Source organism: Onychomys torridus, chromosome 15 (assembly GCF_903995425.1).
Source record: "Onychomys torridus chromosome 15, mOncTor1.1, whole genome shotgun sequence".
In the NCBI taxonomy this organism is placed as follows: domain Eukaryota; kingdom Metazoa; phylum Chordata; class Mammalia; order Rodentia; family Cricetidae; genus Onychomys; species Onychomys torridus.
In genome coordinates, this window is record NC_050457.1 from 44,049,093 (window position 1) to 44,071,815 (window position 22,723).

Sequence of the window (22,723 nt, forward strand, 5' to 3'; positions counted from 1 at the left end):
TGTGAAGCTGATTATGTTTAACCGAATTTTTGCTTTTTAAAATTTTTAAACTAGGGCGCATTTATTGTGTTTTGTTGTGAAAGTTGTAATTGCCCTTAGTCATGAAACTTTGTCTTGATTTCATAAGTTTTGAAGAAATTAATTGGAGGAAACAGGAAAGTCAGTAGTTTTTTGTTTACTCTTGAGATTTCCAGTTTGAGTAAGGACCACTCTCTCTTTTTCCCCTTATCATCGTTTTCCTTGACCTTACTAAAGAGGACTTCGGGCAGCCACATTAGGAAGCCGCTATTGTAATTCCAGCAAGAGCTCTGAAGGCCAGACCCACTGGAGTAATGTTAGGCATGGGAAAGAATTTACGTTATGGTCATCAAGATAATAGGAAAAAGGGCTCTGTATTTATTTCCTACTGTTGTAATTGATTTTTTACAGCTTTTCTCCTTTCTTCTTACCATGCCCTGTTCGTTAGGTCTGTGAATTCTCTCACATGCTCCATTCTTTATATTTCCTGGGTTGGGAAGCATCTATTCAGTATCTCTTGTGCCTTTTGAATACATGGCATTTATGAGCATCTGGGGGTGGAATTTGATGGCAGAGTGTGTGTTTAGCATTTGTGAGGCCCTGGGCACTCTACTCAAATCCCCCAACTTTTTTAGGTTTTCTCTTTAAAGGAAACAAAATTATCTTTCACAGAGCTGGAGACACGTGTCAGTCAGGAAAGTGCCTGCTTGTAAGTGTGAGGACCTGAGCTCAGTTCCCACAACTCACAACCCATATTTAGAACCCCCCAGGCAAGATGAATGTTTGTAATCCCAGCCCTGGGAGGCAAAGACAAGCCAGTTCCTGGAGCTGTTGGTCAGCTAGTTTAGCTACCTGGTCAGTTCTGGATTCTGAGCTGTACCAGATGGTGCTGGGTGCGAACTATTCATAGTGCCAGCGAGAAGGCCAGGTTGTTCATAGCTCCTGTTCTTCAATCTTGAGCTTCTCCAAGGATCTGGTACTGTTAGGGGGTGTCTTCTACCACCTTTCAAAAAGGGAGAGACTGTTTCAAAAAACAAGGTGGGAGGTGCCTGAGGAATGGCACCCAGGTTGTCCTCTGGCCTCTGCAAGCAGCCCCTCCCATAGAAATAACTGGTACAGCTACCCAGAGAGGTGTTATTAGCATTTCATTGTGCTTCTGCTTTTCCTAGGTCTAAATATAATTATGCTGAGAGGAAATGCTAGTCACCCTGGATTGATTAGTACAATATGCAAGTGTCCAAATATCTACCATTTTTGTAATTAATATGTTTATCAAGAAAGCAAAAAGGAAAATAATGTAGTTGCACTGATGTATATATATTTGCTTGTAAAAAAAAAGTCTTGTATTTTTATGAAATGTTACATTGTGAGATGCTATCCAGTGTTACAAAAGCATAATATTGGTTCATTGTGTTAGGACACATGGTATTCATTTCTATCAATTCCCTACTGTTGAACATTGATGTTGTTTCTGACTTTATAATGAATTCCGTGGTCAATAGTTTCTTGAATAATAAGCCTTCATATATATCCTCAGTATAATGGAAACACATTTTTAAAGTCAAGAACTTCATTGAAAGCTTAAATAGAACAATGTAAAGTTATAAATGAGCAGTAAAGGCTCAAGGTTGGAATCTGGTTCAGACATAGCAGCAATGCTTAACTGCTCAGAACTACTTCCAGGTCTTTTTAACCCAATCCCCACGCTATAGAAAAAATAGGGACTGGGCAGATGGCTAAGCCAGTCAAGGGCTCGCTGTATAACACGAGGGCCTAAGTTTGAATCCCCAGGAACTACGTAATAAAGTCAAGCGTGGCAGCCCACATGTGTACCGCCTGGGCCCCTGGAGCTCATGGGCCAATGGGCCTAGCCAAAGTGATGAGTTACAGGTTCAGTGAAGAATCTTGTCTAAAACAAATAAAAGGGGAAGATTGTCCGTCTCTGGCCTCTACATACATATGCATGTATGTACACCTGCACATGTACATGCATACACCCTTACAAACCTGTACATATCCCACATACACAGAGAAGAAGAGAGAAGGGGGAAGAGAGAGGGAGATTATGAATGATAATGAATATGAATATGCTGTGGGATTATCAGAATGGTTCAGTGGGGAAGACAAGAGTATAGGGCAGGAAGTCCTTCCTCCTGTCTTGCCCTATAGAAGGACACGCCCCTCCCGTCCTCTCTCCTTCTTGCTTGTTCCCAAGTTCATCTCCACACACTAACTCAATGTGGATGCCAAATGATTCTAACCTGACATCGTAGTTTTTGCCCAGATCTTTCTTATCAGAAAAATAGTTCTCACCTAGTGTCCTGGTCTTCTTCAGCTGCCTGGGGGCATTGAGTAATAACTGAACATCCCCTGTCATCTCTTCCTTCTCTGTGGCAGGAACCTGGTGAGAGAGAGCACGGCAGAATAAAGTAGTGAGGACTGAACTCCACAGACTTCTGGATAGTTTCTTTCATATTTTAGATGTCAAGTTCAAAGTAATGCTCCTTTAAATAAGTCAGCTTATTTAAAGCAAATAATTATTTGCCTTAGGCATTATATTAGATTTATGTCACTATAATAAAATTTGGTAATTATCTCATAAAGAGGAAAGGATTGTTTTAGGCCTATGGCTTTGAATGGCTTTTTCATGGTCAGACAGGCCCATTGCCTTTGAGCCTCTCTGGTGGATGATAGATAGTAGTCATGGGGTGGGGGGATGTGTGATGGAACAACCTGCTTACCTCACTGTGGTCAGACAGCATCATGCACAGATGAAGGGGATATAGTCCCATAAGAGTTAACCTCCCCTAAGCGACCTGAGGATGCTCCAAATCTTTTCACATAGACCATGGGGAGCATCCAAGAGTCGAGCCATAGCAAGTGCAAAATCCATTAAACTGATTATGCATTTGTCATGAGAAAGCTAATTCTTTAACCAAAATTAGCTTTAACCAGAATTCAATGTTGAGATTAGTTTTTCCTTGACTCCTTGTCATTCTTAGTTCATTTACTTTCAGTTTAAAAAAAAAAAAAGGAATCCTAAAATAGCAGATTAATTTGGGGACATTTTATATTATTGCAAAAATGCCTGTGAATGACTCCGATTAGAATTAATTTGACTATTTCTAGTTATTACTTAATAATTCCTTCTTGAGATTTCCATATTAAAATCAATTATCCATCTTTGAGTAAAATTATTTCAATGATGACAGTTCTGTCACGATTCTGAACTGAACAACAGGAAAAGTGAAGAGTGGCCATGAATGGCATTTGCATCTATATTTGAAAACCTCCTCAATTGACCACACAGATGTTGTTACAGATTTCTGTCTTTGATGTGATAAATCTCTCACTAATTTTAAGGAGTGTGCTTTTGAGCTCTGCATTGCAGAGCTGCAATTTATGAAAGTCCAAGCAGCTGCCCTGATAAATTTGATGAATTTGTGTGGGAGCCCATTTTCGGGTTCCTTGTGGCTTTACCCAGCAGGTCCGCATAGAGGATGATTAGGGCCACCGGCCTGATTGCAGGTGTCTGAGATGGTCTGCACTTGGCTGTGCTGAGGGAGGAGTCTTTTGCTCCACCCCCTTGGCGGCTGTATAAATACCCTGGGGCAGAGACAGTTGGGGTCCGTTGGAAAAGGTTCCAGGCCCTTCTGAGGCTATTCTTTATTTTCTGTTTATTTTCGTGCTATAAATCCTTCTATCTACTATTTCCTGCTGCTCACACTCAAGACAACTCTGGGGAACTGTAGGGTTGGTGGGGAAATGCCCCACAAATTTGTAACCAAAATTCTTTTGGAAAAGGTGAAGATCTGTCACTTTATTATCCTGAATTTTGCATTCATACATATGGATTTGGGGTTCTCATCAGTTGTGGTTTTAAAAGGTATGGTATATATTGCATGCCTTTATATAGATACATGTGCATGTTATTTATGCTGTATTCACAAGTGAGACATGAATTTGTATATGTTTTACTTTTAAAAACATAAGCATGTTCATTTTAAGCTATGACTCTGTCTTAACATTTTTTTTCTTTTTCTCTAGGTTGAAGAAATTGTAGACATTGGATCATTTGCCCCAGAAGATATCCACATTCCGAAGATTTATGTACACCGCCTTATAAAGGGAGAAAAATATGAGAAAAGAATTGAGGTAATTTGCAGAGCTTTTTTTTTTTTTTGCCAGTATATTTGGATCTAGTTACCAGAGACACATGTCTCTCAGGCCATTCCAAGTGATAGAAGGTTAGAGCAGAACAGTGTTACTCTGGGTCTCAAGTAGACACTGGGTACCAATGATGCTTCAGTCCAGCATAATAGTGTCTCTACATCTTGTGATTTTTGAAGGCTGTCGTATCTGCCAGGATTCTTTAATGGTTGCAGTTTACGATCCCTGATTTTGGACAGCTATCCTAGAGGGTAGAGGTGAATAATTAGGTCTGAAGTCTTAATGCTTGCTCAGAAGTATCTGTTTTGGAATAGTTCTATACTTTCCTGGAATAAAGAAAGAATTTTTAACTAGCTTTGAGCTATGAGCAGATGGTGGGTATGAAGGTGTCCAGGGGTTAGGTACTAGGCATGCTGGGGCTTTTCCACAATGACTGAACTACCAGGTCTCAGTTGATATCAAAATTTGAAAGTTTCTAGGGAATAGTACCACAATCGGTATATAGTAGGGGATATTAGGAATCAGAGCAAAAGGCGATGTGCAGTCTCAGCCTGCTATCAGGTGCTAGGATAGGATATTGACAAACAAACCAGTCTGTTTGAAGGAGATTTAGTGATGGAAACCGTTTTCTGGCTGTTTCCATTATCCTGTGATGCACACGTAGCAGAATCCATCTAGACTCTGCAGGTGGAAATAGGCAATTGGCCTCAGCACCACCTGGTAAACACATTCTGACAGCCCCAGGAAACAGATGTCCAGGGCCTGTGTCTTTTCTTTTATTCAGGCACCATTTCTGAACACCTAAGGAGAATTCAACTGTCAAGTCGTAGGTAGAACTGTGCGCTAGTCAAAACGGCAATGACAGGGGGTTGTTGCTTTGCAGTATGAGCAGGTTTGTCTTCCCTTTCAGAGAAATCTGACCTGCTTTATTTACTTCCTGAAGAATGATCTCTGTCATGAAATATCATTTGTGCATTCTTTTTTAAAAATATGTTCCATTATATTGTAGACTTACCTCCTACTGGGAATAAGTGCTATTTTTTTTCTCTGCAAATTTTTATCTTGAAGCAATGAGACATTTGAAAGCAGATCTTAAATGTGAATAATTTGTTTCTACTTACTTGGAAGCGTTTATCACTCCGAAAGGAGGGAGCTGGAAAAGCCAAATCTGGTAAGCCTGGAGAAGATGTCAGGGAGAGGATCATCAAGAGAGCTGCCCTTGAGTTTGAGGACGGCATGTACGGTATCCTTTATCAGCCTGAGCTCCACCAAATATGCAGGCCTTGAGTCTCTATGAGCAACAGGCCGCTAGGCCTGTGAGTGACGATTCTTGTCTAGTTCACTTTAAGTGTCATCAGACTTTACACAATGGGATATGTAATCAGTGGTAGCAAGATAGGGGAAGTCAATGTTTGTGATCTGTTTGCCTTCTTGATGGCAACTAAAAATACACTTAAACTGTCGAATGTACACTACCTTTGTGTGTGTGTGTGTGTGTGTGTGTGTGTGTGTGTGTGTGTGTGTACAGTTTGGCATTTAGCCAGAAGTTTGAGGAGGAGCCAGTCACTACTCAAGAGGAGGGCTTTAAATCTTAGAATGACTGTTGTCATTGGTGCTATCTATTTTCTTGGTGTCCTGACATTTGATTACTCAGCGAGCCATAAAACCCCACTGCCTAGCAAGGCGCTGCGCTGCTTCCTTTGAAAAAGATCCTATGAATGCACTCTTTGGTCTGGTACTTTGTCAAGGTACTCAATGAATGATTCAGATTCTGTGCTTCCCACCTTTTATCTTTGGCAAAAGAAAAAAATACCAGAGCGGATATATGGTTCTGTACAACTAGTGCCTTAAGTTTGAACGCACTCAAATAACAGGTTCCTTATTTACCATTTTGCTTATTTTCAGTATGTGTTCACCATTTTGATAATTTCCAATGTACTAGATGTTGAACTGTATTGCACATAGTGAATAACAAGGTAAATATTTATGGACTTTTGACTCCCGGGAAGCTGTATGTATAGACCTGAGGCAAACAGAACTTTCTAGAAACTGTCCGTTCTATGACTTCCCCTTTCCTAGGAGTTGTAGTCATTCCCACTGTCTCTTGGCTGAGAGAATTTTCCATTCCTCTTTTATTTTCACCTTTACCCCTCTTGATTTCTTGATTTTTTTTTTTTTTTTCAATTTGCACTTGCGCTGGGGTGAGAATTCATTGTCTGTCTTCTGCATGGGCCAGGGAGGGAGTCAGCCTGGACCGAGTGGGTATCAACCACCAGGCTTTTCTCAGCTGACCCACCATTGATATATAGGCACAGACTACAATACTCATTCCATATGATGATGGCTCCTAGGTGCAGTTCTTTATTCACTGTTGCTGTATTGCCTACGACAAATGTTTGTAACTCATTTCATCTTAATGGTCTTTCTCTGTCCCCTGCCTTCGTTAACACTAATTGTGCATAGCCATTTGTTTCCTGGTATCTGTCTTACTGAAGTATTTTGTGTTTGTTTATTTACTTTTTTTTTTTTTTTTTTTTTTTGAGACAGGGTCTCCCTAAATAGCCTTGGCTGTCCTGGAAGTCACTATGTAGACCAGGCTAGCCTCAAACTCACAGAGATCCATCGGCCTCTGCTTCCTGAGTGCTGGATTAAATGAGTGCATCACCACACCCTGCTTCTCACTAAAGTATTTAAAAAGTAATGTAATAATTGGATATGCTGATAGAGCTTAAGGTCAGGGTTTGCAACTAGGGTTGTTCTTACCCGAAAATAGTTGTCCATAACAGAATTAGTTCAATATATGTTCTATCATGACTGAGGAATGAAGTACAAATTACACTGACTTTTGACTGTGGTTGGTTAGACTGTGAACCAAGGTGCTGTCAGTGAAGTTTCACAGACTTCCTGTATCCACAAGAAGTGACCTGGGCCATTGCATTATACTTTTGGCCTTGGTACTTGGTAATTTGATGTTATATGTAAACTATGTAAATGTTCTCTCTCTCTCTCTCTCTCTCTCTCTCTCTGGCTGTGATTCAGAGTACCATTTTTTTTTCTTTTAAGTTAGTTCTGGTGAGTTCTTTTCTGAGAAGTGATCATGTAGAAAAATGGAGAAAAGATCTCTGATCTGCTTCTTCTGCCCACATTGAGAACAGGATTAGGCTCACACCATGGAGAACAAACCAGCATTGACCTGCTGAGACCATATAAGGGACAAGGGACCCTCTTGTTCTTGGACCTTCATGGTACCTATGCCCTCAGAGTGTTTGCTGAAATGCATCCTGTCCACTTTCCTGATTTTTGTCTCAGATATACTTACCAGTAAGCGTCACTACAGCCATCAGAACAGATGGTCTTTAAATGACAATTTGGTCTGATCAGAATTCTTTTCTTTAAATTTAAAAAATGATGCCGTCTTTTTGGAATTTTAGATCATCTTTTTTTTTAGTGAGGGTTTTGTATAGTGAAAATAGTTTTTCAACAAAGGCCAAACCATTCTTAATAATGTCAGACCTAAATGTATTAATCCAAGCTTGCCGAACACATTAGTAAAAATAAAGTATGTTGTAAAAAAAAAAAATGTTCAAGTGACCTTGGTTATCTTCTGAAGCTACTCCTTTGATCTTTATGATAAAGCATATTAATGTTATTGAGAAGACAGGGGACTAATTAGAGATTTTTCTTTCTGGAGGATTATCAATGAGTGCCCAGAGAATACATTCAGTTATTATATTCGTAACCATTTACCTCTAAAGAAGATTCTTGTTTTGATTTATACGTGTAAAGACTTACAGCACCATCTCTGCTTTTACTGTGTTGTGCCTTAACATCTTTCTCCCAGCTAACTTGGGTATAGGAATTCCTCTTCTGGCCAGCAACTTCATCAGTCCAAATATGACTGTTCATCTTCAAAGTGAGAACGGAGTCTTGGGTTTGGTAAGATGACAATCCAACTTTTCTTTAACGCAAGTGACATCTGTAGTTTACTCAGTATAATTTTCCAGTGTTGTATTGCTTCTCAGTAGACTTCTACTATGACTGTGATAAAGTTTTATATATATATATATCTCCTGTATGGTTAATATGTGTGATGATCACAGGTACACAGTAGCTACTGATTGGCTGAGTCATCTCCTGGCTATTTTCAGGGATACTGTGTGTCTGTCTGATAGAGGCAGATTCCTAGTGAAGTCAAAGACTCGCACTTTAGAGGAACCTTTGAGGTTGTCTAGAGTGGTCAGCTTTTCATTTTGAAGACAGAATAAGTAAGTTTATGTGAATTATCCACATTGAGCATTGCAAGGGAAACAGTCAGAGGCCTAAAACATGAGGCATCAGCTCAGTTTATATATAGGATAGCATAGCTTTCAATCCTTCTTCGGGGAGTATATTAAAAATGCATAGCCAGTATTCACCCATTCTTAACTTGTACATCCTTTCTTTCCCCCTGTCTCCCTTTCTGTTAGTATACATCTTTATATAAAAGTGCTTGGCTCCACTCATTTCACTTTGTAAAAACAAATATAAAATTAGCTCAAGGGTATACCTCAAATGTAGTAGAAAACATGTGCATAGCCTGTGAAGTCCTCATTTTGATCTCCACCAAAACCTACGCATATATACACGTTCGTCTATTAATGCACACACACACACACACAAATATACACAATTATATTTTTAAAGTATCTTACTGAGAAGAATGGAGTGAAGGGAACATAAGGATACCCATGTGTAGATACAGGGAGAGGTAAAATTAGAATCTCAAATTCAGACCTCCAAAGTGTTGTCTACCGGAACAAAAGAACTGCTGTTCTAAGTCTTTGTAGCCAAATAACACAAGTGTAGGTGGCATTTGCTGTCCTACCAGAAAGGGTTGCAGGTAGGTTTAATTGGAGCCTATAGGCTCCATGTGGACCAAACTAGGTATTCAACCCAACAAAGATTACAAACCTAAAATAGATTATTTTGTTATTGTTTTTCTTTTTTATTATTGAGAATATATTTTTCATGCAACATATACTTAAAAGTAATTTTAATTTTTATTGAATACATTTTTATACAATGTATTCAGATTTTGATTTCCCTTCCCCCAAATCTTCCTAGATTCTCCCTATCTCCCCACCCATACAAATTCACCCCCCTCTCCTTTTTTCATTAGAGAACAAACAGGCAACTAAGAAAAGAAAACAAACAAAACCCCCCAAACCAGAATAGGACCAAACAAATAGAAAAAGAGTCAAAGAAAAAGCAAAGAAACATACAGATGTAGACACACACACACACACACACACTCACACAGAGATCCCGTGAAAACACAAAATCAGAAACCATAATATACAAACAAGCCCAGAACAAGAGTTATGAGTTGAAAACCCTCCAAAAATACCATTGAGTTCATTTTCTTTTGACCATCTACTGCTGGGCATGGGCCCTTTACTTAAGAATTGTTTGTAGACCTGGTTAGACTCAGTTGGAGAGAAGCTAATTTTTTCCTTTGTGAACAGTTGTCAATTGGAGATAGCTTCTGGGTTGGGATGGGGGCTTTCATGCAACATATTGTGATCTCCCTCCCCCTTTTCCTTCCAGATCTTCCCTACCATTCCAACTCCACACCACCTTTCTCCCTTCCTTTAGAAAACAACAGGGAAAAAAAACCACCACCACCACCAAATAATAATAATAATAAAATGAAATGAGCACAAAGAAAAAGTACTAGGAATGCACGTGCGCGCGCGCACACACACACACACACAGAGGCATGCTCACACCTAGTTTGTGTGATTCTTGCATAAAGTTTGTAGACAACATTGTCATGGTACAATGTCAAAAGACTGACCATGCTTGATACCTACATAGCAGGCACTGAAGAATTACTTTTCTTAAAACAGACTGGTAATTTTAGGAGCCATTTCTCACCTGCCCAGTCTTAATCAATATGAGAAAGAGTTGTGGAAACTCAGGAGTTACCTTTGAAAAGTTTGCCTCAGTCTTTGGATGTTAGCTCTCTAGATCTTCAGGGGAGCTATTGACAGTTTTGGGATGTGACTGGGGGCAATGTGATTCTGTTAACTCGCTGGATGTGTGCTGTGTTTGACAGGGGCCATACCCACTACAGCATGAAGCTGATGCTGACCTCATCAATGCAGGTAAGCTCACTGCATGCTTTTTCAGCCTTTTCTATTGCTACTAGTTTACTTCAACATCAAATATCAGCAACAATTTGAACCTAATTCTTTGTCTTCTCCTGGAGAGAATTTACTCTATTTATGACAAAGGAGGGAAATGACCTGTCTAGTCTTTGAGATCTCTCATTCAGTCTCAGCTGAGATAATGGAAGAAATGCAGATGGAGGCCATTATGGGTTAGGCAGGGTCCTGCCTGTAAATAGAGGGCACACCCTTGCATGGTGTATTGAGAAGAGTTCAAAGACAAGGCATGGGAAAGCATGAAGGAAACTCACCAACGATGAGGAAGTCCTACAGAGAGCTATTCTACCTTATTCTTAAAGGCTGGTGGCAGGAGAGAGCCACCCAAGAGAAACTATGACGTTTTGGTAAAAGATCATCACCAAATTACAGTGACCTTGGTGGGCTAAGATATCTACCTGGGTCTCCTGCTTAGGCCTTCTATTGGCCAACCTCCAGAGGAAATGTGTCAGGGTTTTGTGGATCGAGGAGGGGGGAGTGGATGCATAGTATCAGGCTGGTGCACTGGGGTTTTGATTGTAGGTAATGCTGATCATTCTGTAATGTAGATCTTCCTAGCATGAGCCGGCATCCTCTAAAGGTGGAGTTAAGTCTGTACTAGGCCACCGACTTCATGCCGAGGATGTGAACTGAACATAAGTAGAGAGTTTGAGTTTGGGACTCACGTTGTAGTTTCCTCTGTTCCTGGAGTCACGTGCTTTGCCTTTTATTATCAGCCTGCTGATTGACAGGGACATCAAACATATTAGCAACCAAGAGAATGAACAGGTCAGGCCTTTTGGCAACTGTCATGATGCTTGAGGTAACATTGCTGTTCTGTTGGCTTTTGGCTCATCCTTGGAGTGGAGCTGTTCTTAAGATAATTTATGTCCTAGGAGGATTTTTCAGTGCCTTTCTCTATTCATTCTGCCTCCACAGAAGTATTGTTCTTACTTTGCATTCAAAAATAGTATGTGTAGCTCTCAGAAGTAATACGAGCTGAACATAAAGTCCAGCTGTCAAGTAGAATGATGTCTGGTACTTGGAGTTTGGGGAAGTGATACACATTCAGGTTGAATATTTGAATTAGCTAACATAACTCAACTCTTTTGAAAATCCCAGCATGGTAACACAGTGACATTTAACCAACACTGTACTTGAATTGTACTGTAGCCTTTAGCAATAGCTCACTGGCCTATGAAAATATTCGCTGCTTGCTTTAATTAATTTATTATGTTAGTTGGTTATTTGCAAAATGAATAATTCGACTTCCCAGCTCTCAGGCTTTGAGTTTATAAGACCTATTTTCCTTGGAAGAATAGCTAATCTTTTTACTCACAGTGTTGGATGGGAGGGGTTTCCTACTCCGTGGAGCTTCAAAGCAACTCAGTCCCCATGGAGCTACCAATTTTCAGGTTCTGAAATCCCATTGTACTCGCCCAAGATAAAATCATTAGCATCTGAGCTCCCACCGTCTCTTGTTCCTGTGATATGGTTTTCTGTCCATGCACTGAATTATACCTGCTGAAAAGCCAGCTCTAGAGAGATGCAGATGGCAGCAGGTAGGGGTGATGGAAAGCTGGGTGCAAACCTGGAGTAACTGTGAAGTTTCTAATAATTCCCATGTGTTTGCGTTTTCATCCAATGTGAGCTATACATGCTTCCCTATCAGTGCTGTTTTCTTCTTTTAATATACAAGTCATGCTTTTAATGACTTACCTCTCGTGGAAATTGCTTTAGAAAGAATCATTTTGTGCATCCTGTAAAAGCCCCTCCTAACTTCCACACTGGCAGTTCTCAACAGACTCTTAAGAACCTCTGACAGTGTCTGAAGACATTTTTTGACTGTTACTTTTGGGAGCGAGTACTACTGGTGTCTAGTACGTAGAGGCCAAGACATTGCCAAACATCCTGTGACTAGAACAGCCTCCCCAAAGGTCACCCTGCTTTTGAGGGCTCTACCACTTCTGGAGAACCACCGGCCTGCACACTGAAGTAAGGCAGCTCTATGCAGGTTCTTTCTGTTTAGGATCATCCCTTCATTCTGGTTGCCTTTGTGCTTACTGTGTGCTCAGATTCTCCTCTTTATTTATATCTCCATCTCTAAGCTCATAATTTACCATCAGAATGTATTAGAACAGTCCTTCACATTTTGGCCCATTTGGCCACTTCCAATCCTTCTACAGGACAAGAATGTCCCCTCCCCGGAACCTACAACATATTGAGTGTCTTTCTCCTAAGCACCCATCATTTTGTCTTGTGACTATTTCTCTTTCTTGCTGAATTATAAGCTCCTTATTTTTTTTCTTAGGATATTGGTTCTTTAAGTCTCCATGTCCTTAGTGTTAGAATGACCAGTGACTTTTAGATCTCAGCCCCTACTACCCATGTACTGAATTAGAAACTGGGAGAGTTGGAGGCAGTAGCAGCCTGCATATGTAGAAGCTCTCCATGTGAGTCTGATGGGAATTCATGCTTGAGAACCAATAGTATAGGGTAGTTGGATTTTGTTTGTAGCTTTGCTCAGTGCTCATAAAAATTACTTACTCACTATTGAATTATGAACCAAAGGACAAGTAGGTAAGGATAAAATTAATGCACTCTCTTGAGAAAATAGTATGAAAAGATTTAGATGTACACACAGAAAAGAGTTATTTGTTTGATATTGTCAAAAATGTATTAGTGCATTCTGATGTCTTTATTCTCACACCTCTTTTATCTCTTTCATTCTTATTACCCCTTCATTGCCTGCTCCCCTCAACCTCATATTCCTGACTTTTGCTTCATGATCTATTTAATTTAACCAGGGCCATGTGTGTGTGATGATTGGATTGGGACTAGCTATTGGAGCCTGTTGAGGTCAACAGTAGATATACGACTGAAGGCAAGGACTCTCTCTCTCAATCTATTAGTAGCAAATAGCTCAGTAATGAGGGTTGGCCTTGCTGAGCCCCTCCTCCATTCATACCTGACTGTTATCAGGGCCATCCTTGTTCAGAATTAGTATGGGAACCTGCAGTTACCATGAGTTCATGATCACAATGGCTGTGTCTTATCTATAGGATATTTTATCACAGCCCTTCTTACTATCATCAAGCTTTTACATTCTTTCTGCCCCCTCTTCTGCAGTATTATTGGAACCTTAGAAGGGATATTAAAAATGGCTTGTTTAGGGCTCAGCACTCAGCTGTCACTTACTCTCAGCACTGTGTGAAGCTAGGAGTCTCTGTATTTACTGCCATTCACTGGAGAGAAGCTTAGAGTAGCATTCCTTGGGTTCCGTCTATTGTGTGGGGTGGTTGTTTGGAGAGGGTCCCAGAATGGAGAAGGACAGAGCTGAAGCAGGAAGCTTGACCTGGTGCCTGCTATCATTGCTATGTGGGCTGGAGCCTGGACAGTATTTTGGATTGGTGGCAAGGCTATTATTCTTTACATGATTTATTGTTATAGTTACTGACCAAATCTTCGATGTTGCATTAGAAAATTTTGGGTTCAATATAGTATATTTAGATACTGGATTCATGTAGATATTGGATGTTTAAAAATGATGGCACCTAAAATAACCATCATATAATCTAGTCATTCTATTTTGGGGTATATTGCCAAAAGAAATAAAATCAGCAAATCACAGAGACATCTGTCTATACTGTGTTTATTGCAATACTGTTTACCACAGCTAATAAAATGTGTTCATTAGTTTTTTTTAAACTAATCAATGGGTAAATAAGACACATAGTGGAATACTATTAAATGGTTTAAAAAGATGATATTTTGGCATTTGAGACAATGTGGACTATGCTGAGTAAAATGGATCAGGCACAGGAAGACAAGTCATGTATATTGTTAGTCATATGTTGAAACAAAAAAAAAATCAGTCTCATGGAAGTTGAGACTAGAACAGTGGTTACCATAGCAGGCAGAAGGCAGGGTCGAGGAAAGGCTGACCAGTGGGTAGTAAGTTATGATTAGATAATAGTTAGGAGTTCTGATGTACTATTGCACAGTAGGGTAATCATAGTTATCAATGATCTAGTGTGTGTTCCAAAAAGCTAAAAGGGGGTTCATGTTTTCATAGCTGAGAAAAGGTCAGCTTTAGAGGAAAAGCTGTAGTTAGAGTTTTCCTGCCTGGCCCAGTCAGGACAAATCTCTCTCACCCGCCAGTCCCACAGTCACTCAGACCCAACCAAGAAAGCACACAGAGACTTATATTTGTTTAGAAACTGTATGGCCGTGGCAGGCTGCTTGTTATCTACTTCTTCTATCTTAAATTAACCCATTTCTGCTTATCTATACTTTGCCACATGGCTTGTGGCTTACCAGTGTCTTTACATGTTGCTTCTCATGGCGGCGGCTGGCGGTGTCTCTCTCCAGTCTTCTACTTCCCAGAATTCTCTTCTCTCTTGTCCCACCTATACTTCCTGCCTGGCCACTGGCCAATCAGAATTTTATTTACACAGAGCCATATCCACAGCACTTCCCCTTTTCTTTTTTTTTTTTAAGGAAGGTTTTAACTTTTACATAGTACAATTACATATAACAAAACAATTATCTAGCAAGAATTACAGTTACAATATTAAAGAAGATATCCTATCTATCTTATATTTGTGAGTCTAAGGTTTTATATCTAACTTATCTTGTGTCATAACTGAGGAAATTATAACTATCTAGTCTTCAACCACATCAAAGACCTCAGAAGGATATAATATTACCTGAGAACCGGGAGAAGGATGCAAGCATTTTTCGGGAGTCTTGTAAGAGTAGACAGAGACAGCTGGCAGCCTGGACAGTCACTTAAGGTTTCTCCACAGTGTTGGGGCATCATCTTCAGCCTACAGGCTTAGCGTGTCTGACAGACTCTTTTGTGAACTAAGATGTATACAAGGTCAACAGTTTGACCTCACATTTGGTGAGAGCAGTCCATGTACCAGAAACACCTGAATTCCATTAGTGTCATGTCATGATTCAGGATTTTAAATTCTGGAAATTATTGATGTCTTTTCAATTCAGCTGTCCATTTTTCTTGGCTGTGTATATGTGGCTTTATCTTGGCATCCTGTTCTTCTCCACATCTCTCTATTAAACGCCATTCTACTATTGAGAGAGGTGAGCTTAGTTATTCTTCAAGAATAACTGTTTCATCTGTTGTACCATTGCATATCAGAAGCCATTGGCCCACTCCCTGTTCAGCTGCCTTCGAAGAAAAGGGCACGGTACCTTTTACAGATTGCAAAGGTCACTCACTTCAGGGATGGTGCCATATTGTCCTGGCTTTAGAAGATGCCTTTTGTTAAAGCCACAACCACACTTGTTTTGGCAAGAATTGGTAGTCCTTGGTTTCATGTCCTGTCTGTCCTGTTTGTCAGCAGTTGATTCGAGGATACTTTGTTGTCCAGTGGCTGACTTTTGTCACAATGAAAGTTAGCTCCATATGCAGTTTCTTCAATGCCCATATTTTCTCTGAAGTAGATTGGTACTGCCAGGAGCCGTCATGTCTCATAGTCATAGCAAAAAAGAAAAATTCTTAAGTTATTAAAACATTTTAAATGCCATATTCTGTAGATCTCTGAAGGGTTTGAAGATTACCTGTCTATCTGAAATATCTCTGTGTATACCTAGAAGACTTAACTAACATGGCTATGAGTATGATTATCATAGATGACCAGTTATTAATCTATTTTTAATTATCCATTACAATTTAAATGAGCTATACAAACATAATACCTTAAATATGATTAGAAATATACACACAGTATAACAAAATTAACTTTAAGTTTGTATCAATAGACTAAAATCTATACCAATGTAAAACATTTTAAACAAGTTGTTGCTCTTTAGAAGTAAGTTCCTTAATCTATCCTTTCATCCTATTATATCTGTATCATATCCCCTTTTCTTCTTTAGAAAGAGATCACATTTATAATCAACCTGCTTTAAAGAAAAATATTGGTTTTTCTCTGTCCCACACCAGAGGGCTCTTCTGATTTGGGACACAAGAATCTCTTAACCCTTTCTTTTAGCAATATGTCTGGGTTTAGAGAAGGAGTGAGCCAATTCCATCTCCAAAGCCAACTTGATAATTTTGGGAATGTGGGCGTAGTTTTTCTTACTACTTCCTGCTGGAGGGGGGCGCTGTATCTTATGGGGACATAAAGAAAATTTTAGGATTATGAAGTAGTCCATGAGGGTAAACCTCTGAGCCAGTTGCCTTGAAACCATTCTGGATGTTGGATCATCTGGGCCATGGTGTCATCTGAGACCTTTCAGGTGGTCTTGGCTGATCAAACCTGATGTATCTTAATCTGGAACAAATCCACAGCCTCTGGCTTTCTGTGGAAACAAAAGCAGAGACTCTTTTTCAAAGCAACATATCCTTATATCCAAATTTTGAAGTCAAGGTACCATTAAAATTTACATACTTGTTTAACTCAACAGCTTTTACAAACAAATCTTTTTCTGTAGTTAAAAATCCCAAAGACAACATAAACCAGATTCTCTGTGTAATATCCATCTTTGTAAGACTGAAACGCTGCTGTGGCTGCTGGCTCCGCCCACCTCAGCTTCCCAACATGGCGGTGGTACAGTTTACCACCAGCTCTGGGTCTGGAGCCATGTGTACCATCAACTATCAGAAGCAGTTCTATTAAAGCAGCGCATAGCCCAGAAACTTTTTTTTTTTTTTTTTTAACTAGCAAAGGCTAAATCCACCATGTAGCAGAGTAAAGTGCCGCTTGTAGACTCCTCATTCCCGCCACATTGCAGGTCAGACGCACACACCAGGAACCCGCCATAGTAGCTCAAACCGGCAGCTGCCATTAACTTGAGAGAGACAATTAGGAAGCTGTTTTTAGCTCCGTCTTAGAATCTTTTTTGTCAGGTTTTAGGTAGAAACTCTTGCCCCTCGTTGGGCGCCATTTGTAGTTAGAGTTTTCCTGCCTGGCCCAATCAGGACAAATCTCTCTCACCCGCCAGTCCCACAGTCACTCAGACCCAACCAAGAAAGCACATAGAGACTTATATTTGTTTAGAAACTGTATGGCCGTGGCAGGCTTTTTGTTATCTACTTCTTCTATCTTAAATTAACCCATTTCTGCTTATCTATACTTTGCCACATGGCTTGTGGCTTACCAGTGTCTTTACATGTTGCTTCTCATGGCGGCGGCTGGCGGTGTCTCTCTCCAGTCTTCTACTTCCCAGAATTCTCTTCTCTCTTGTCCCACCTATACTTCCTGCCTGGCCACTGGCCAATCAGAATTTTATTTACACAGAGCCATATCCACAGCAAAAAGCAGAAATGTTTCTTCTGATTTGAAAAGCTGCCATATGTATAAACCCATAAACATGCATGCTTTAATTTTTTTTTTGAGACAGTAATCATCACTTACCCCTTCTCTTTCCTTCCTTCAAACCTTTCAATTGGTGTGTGTGTGTGTGTGCATGTGTGTGTATTCCTAAGCATATAAATACAATCTGCTTAGTCTGAATAATGCTGCTCATATGTATGTTTTCAGGACTGACCTTAGGATTGGATAGCCAGTTGGAATACTTACGCAATTATGAATGAGGAAAAGTCAGGCTAGCAGGTGGCTCATGGGTAGAGAGGTTCTTAGGTACAGGCCTGACCTGAGTTCAATGCCTGGATCCCACAAAGTGGCAGGAGAGAAGTGAATCCTGAGAATTATACTCTGACCTCACACACATACACATATTTACACTCAAAAGAAGTAACATAAATAAATAAAATTGTGGGTAGGTAACTACTTCAAAAGAATATAATACTGCCTTAGAAGACACACATATACACACTTGAAATAAGCAGTGTAAATAAATAAAAACATGAGCAGTTGACTCTGCTTCAGAAGAATGAAATTTGTAAGACTGCCTGGGAAGAAGCCTGGATACTTTCCCATGAGGATTGCTCTCAGGGATTTAAATACAGTTATGCTTTGTGTAGCTCATAGAGAGCCAGAATGTTCCCCATTGGTCTCAGCATTGCCTACAAAATGTCAATAATAACAGTAATAATGACTATAATGAATTATTATTATTATTATTATTAATTTAAAAAACCACCTCCCAAATATCACCAATGAAGACTGTCTTTTGGAAGTCATTGTGATTTAACACTCAGAAAACAGAAGAAGACTTGGTATGTTTATGTCTCTTTCATGTTCTCTACAGTTTTTCTCCATGACTTTCCACCTCACAAAAGTGGCGAGGATCTGATGTGTCAGACGGAGAAGTGTGTGGACGAGGTCTAGCTGTCATGGGCATGTTCTGAAGCTTAAGGCTCATGCAGACTGGCCGGGAGCCACACTGTAGAAGCCAGCCAGTTTGTGGTCCTGTGCAGTGATGCGGTTATCCCTGGAGGGAAAGCAGCTCTGCCTCTTATTCTGAGTGGTTTGGAGAGAATAGTAATAATGATAATAATTACAGCTGCTGTCATGGAGCTTCTGCTCTGTGCCCAGCCCTGACGGAGGACTTCACATGCATTATCTCACTTAATCCTCTAAGTCTTTCGTGCTGTCTAAAAGCTACTTCTAACCACACTAGAAAGTGTTTCCCAAAGCGTTTCAGGTTTATGGTACTTTGGAAGATGAGAAAATGTTTCCATTATTTAGAATCAAACTCCCTCAGGCAATAAATATTTCAGTATGATATAAATAGGCTTACTTTCCCCCTATACTTGAGCTGAAGTAGGGGATATTGATGAAAGAGTTAGCTTTCAGCAGTCCTTGAGAAGTCAGCCCATGTAGTTGTGGTGCATAGCTTGGGACGGACAGACCTCTTCTGGTCCTGAGGCATCTGAGAGCTTTTCCTGCATTCTGATCTCTCAGCCATAGCTTTTCTTCCTCTTCTTAGCCACCTTCTGCATCGGAGCAGAGGATGGAGTATTCTGGGACAGTTGACAGATGGCATTTAAGCACTTTGCGGGCTGGGGGGGGGGGGGGGGTTAATATGATGTTCTGAGCTTTGGAACACACGGAACATAGATCCCACAAGACAGGCAGCTTGGGTCTGACCAAGGTACTGGTAGTTGTTAGCTAGAGTGCTAACTGGATAAACATGGAGATTTTATAGCTGTCTTTAATTTTTGAAACAGGGTCTCAGTCAGTCTGTAATCCTGGTTAGGTGGAATTCCCTATATAGATTGTGTATCCTGCCTCAGGCTCCCAAGTGGTGGGATTGGTGGGTGCCACACCCAGCTTAATATGAAGTTGTTTTTTTTTCCCAGCTCTGAACTTTTATAACAATGTGTCATTTTTAGAAGTCCTAACAAGAGAATCTCTTAGAAATAAGTATTAAATGTGTTCAGAAGTATTCTCTGATTTCAAGTGTGATCTGATGGGAGCTCACAGCTTACAGGGGCCAGAGAATAAAGATGGATGTGTTCTGTACTTGCATGGTGAGGTGGGTCTTTTTATATTAATTTATTTTTATTTTAGATCTTCTCCCCACAGTTATTACGGTTGGTGTCTTAGTTAGGGTTGCTATTGCTGTCATTAAACACCATGACCAAAGCAACTTGGGGAGGAAAGGGTTTGTCTGGCTTATGCATGTCCATCACAGTTCATCATCAAAGGAAGCCAGGACAGGAACTCAAGCAGGGCAGGAACCTGGAGGCAGCAGCTGATGCGGAGGCCATGGAAGAGTGCTGCTTACTTGCTCGCTCCTCATGGCTTGCTCAGCCGGCTTTCTTATAGAATCCAGGACCACCAGCCCTGGTGTGGCACCACCCACCAATCACTAATTAAGAAAATGCCCCACAGGTTTGCCTACAGCCAGATCTTATGGAGGCTTTTTCTCAATGGAGGCGCCTTCCTTTCTAGTGATTCTAGCTGGTGTCAAGTTGACGTAGAACTAGCCCACGCAGTTGGCAAAAGAAAGAAGTGTATAGTCAACGTTTCACGTTTGGTGTGTTGATTTGATGTGTGTGTACATAGCAAAACGACGGACATAATCAAGTTAATGACCATTCATCCCTTCCCAGCTGCTGTCTGAGGTCCAGATGTGCAGTGTGGTATTGTCGCCTGTAGCCACTGTGTTGTGTGTTACAGCCTTGGCAAGCTCTAGTCTTTAACTGCAGATTGTCAGCATCTAAAGCTGCAAAGCTGAAGGGCATTGTATAAACGTTAGAGGCTGCTTTGCCTGTAGAGAATTTCCAGGCAGTACTCCCATACATGCTGGTTGTTCCTACTTTGCAGGGACAAAAAACGAAACAGTGTTAGTGACAAAACGCACCACTTCTCAGGGTGGACAGCTGCGTTTTGATTGGGCCGTACAGTCTTTCAGAAGCACAGATGGTGCAGGCCTCTTGGTCCATCACGATGACCTCAGAGATCTGATAGTTTTCACCCCATCCCTTGTCTTCTTTCTTTTGTGTGTGCCTTTAGGAAAGGAAACGGTTACTGTTCTGCCAGGAGCCTCTTTCTTCTCCAGCGATGAATCATTTGCAATGATTAGAGGGTATGTAATAACAGAGCCCCTCATAGTCACATGGTGTAGAGTGGGCTGAGTCATCTCCTGAGCCTGTGAGCAGGACTCTGAGGCACCGTCCCATTTCCCACAGTCCCATTAAATGATCACGGTTTGTTCAGCTGCAGAAAGCTGTGAAATTATTCCCACCGAGGGTCGGGCATGGAAATACCCACCCTACTACTTTGCAAAGACTCCCCCTACATGGAGTCTGCATCTTTGTGCCAGCTTGATGGAAATAACATTATAAGGTATTCCCAACATTTCCTTCAAACTGTGGGCTCACTTGCCAGCCATGGTTTGTCTTCAAAACAAGTCACATTCTCTCTCACTGAAGGAAACAAACTTCACTGTGCACACCTGTGTTTAGTTTGTTTTTGGGAGACAATATAAGCTATAATTTTTTTAAAAGGACTCTTAATGGTTACTTCTTTGTACCAGCATGGAGCTGATCTATTTAGAAATCAATTGCAGGGAGTGGGAAAATAGATGCATTTTGGGGCATAAGATTATTTTAATTGCTTATGCTTTAAAGCAAAGGGGATATAAAGCCTGTGAAGTTTGCTTTATACTTTTTTTTTCTTTACCAGGGGACATGTCAATCTAACAATGTTGGGAGCAATGCAGGTTTCTAAATATGGTGACCTGGCCAACTGGATGATACCTGTAAGTAGACATTTTTCCTTCTTCTGAATTATGTTGGGTTAGAAAACTTTCAAAACATTAAGAAAAACCCTTGAATTGCTATAAAAGTATAATATAATTATCAGAAACGAATAAATATATTCTCTTCTTGGTAGAATTGATATTTTTTTTTTGAGACAAGATCTTACTCTTAGCCCAGGCTGCCTCTGAATCCATAGCATGGCTCTAGCCTCCTAAGTACTGAGACTGCAGATATGAGCCACTATACTTAGCCCAAATTTAGTTTAGTAGTCCTGAGAAGTGCCTAGTGTCTACTATGTCTTTGGGACTAGTGACCAGAATGTCACACAAGGCTTTTCCTTGGAGAAATGGAGTTAGAAGATTAAGAAACTGGGCCGGTTATAAAATCTTGTGAATATAAGAACTGACAAACATTTATTACAAGCAAGATTTATAACTCAAGAGTACAAGGAACAATTTCAGTTATTGTATGTTAATTCTATTTTTTCTTACATACAGTGATTAAAAATCCTTTCTCAATATGGCTCCTTAATCACATTGTTGTCTGTTAGGGAATTGCAAACCTGTGGTTGTTAAATATGCTTGTAAAAGGCAGCTGCTTGGTTTTCCTTTAGTGATGCAAACCAAGGAAGAAATCTCAGGGTTAGCTTTGGAAAAGGCTTACAGGATTTCCTTCCTTTGGTTTTGGCCATGATAAGGCTGTATCTGTGGGATTACATTAAGGGGAACAGCAGTGGACATATGTCCCTGGGTGTGAGTGCACCGTGGCTGCTGACTCAGGGGTGTGTGTGTGTGTGTGTGTGTGTGTGTGTAAGGATTTCTGTGTGTTTCTCTGTAGCACCAGCTAAAAGGAGTCTTGTTAAGTGATGTTGGTGTTCTATGATAGTTTATTTTGATATCTCTTTGTTTTAATTGAAGGAAAAATTTGAACAAGATCAATTTGCATAATTGATAGTTATGTTAGCAATTGTGTTAGGTTAGCCTTGTTGATCTACTCCTACCTGAAACATTAAAGTTTAATAAGAATTAAAGCTCTGGTTATCAAATTTAATGCCTATTGGAATCATCTTAAAAGTTAAAACATACTGAGGTTTGGGCTGGAGAGATGGCTCTATGGTTAAGAGCACTTGTTGCTTTCCCAGAGGACCTGAGTTTGGTTCCCAGCACCTAGGTCAGGTTCACGGCGCCCGTAATTCTTGCCCCAGTGGATC

At 40.3% G+C, this 22,723-nt stretch overlaps 1 protein-coding gene across 1 annotated transcript in view; it reads left to right on the top strand.

Annotated features, from left to right (window-relative positions):
- Oxct1 (3-oxoacid CoA-transferase 1) overlaps nt 1–22,723 on the top strand; it is a 133,129-nt gene that overhangs the window by 59,225 nt on the left and 51,181 nt on the right. Inside the window, exons 8-13 of the mRNA XM_036207073.1 lie at nt 4,066–4,173; nt 5,317–5,431; nt 8,030–8,124; nt 10,286–10,334; nt 20,765–20,837; nt 21,437–21,512. Coding sequence (XP_036062966.1) covers nt 4,066–4,173; nt 5,317–5,431; nt 8,030–8,124; nt 10,286–10,334; nt 20,765–20,837; nt 21,437–21,512 — 516 coding nt within the window. The remainder of the gene's footprint in view (nt 1–4,065; nt 4,174–5,316; nt 5,432–8,029; nt 8,125–10,285; nt 10,335–20,764; nt 20,838–21,436; nt 21,513–22,723) is intronic.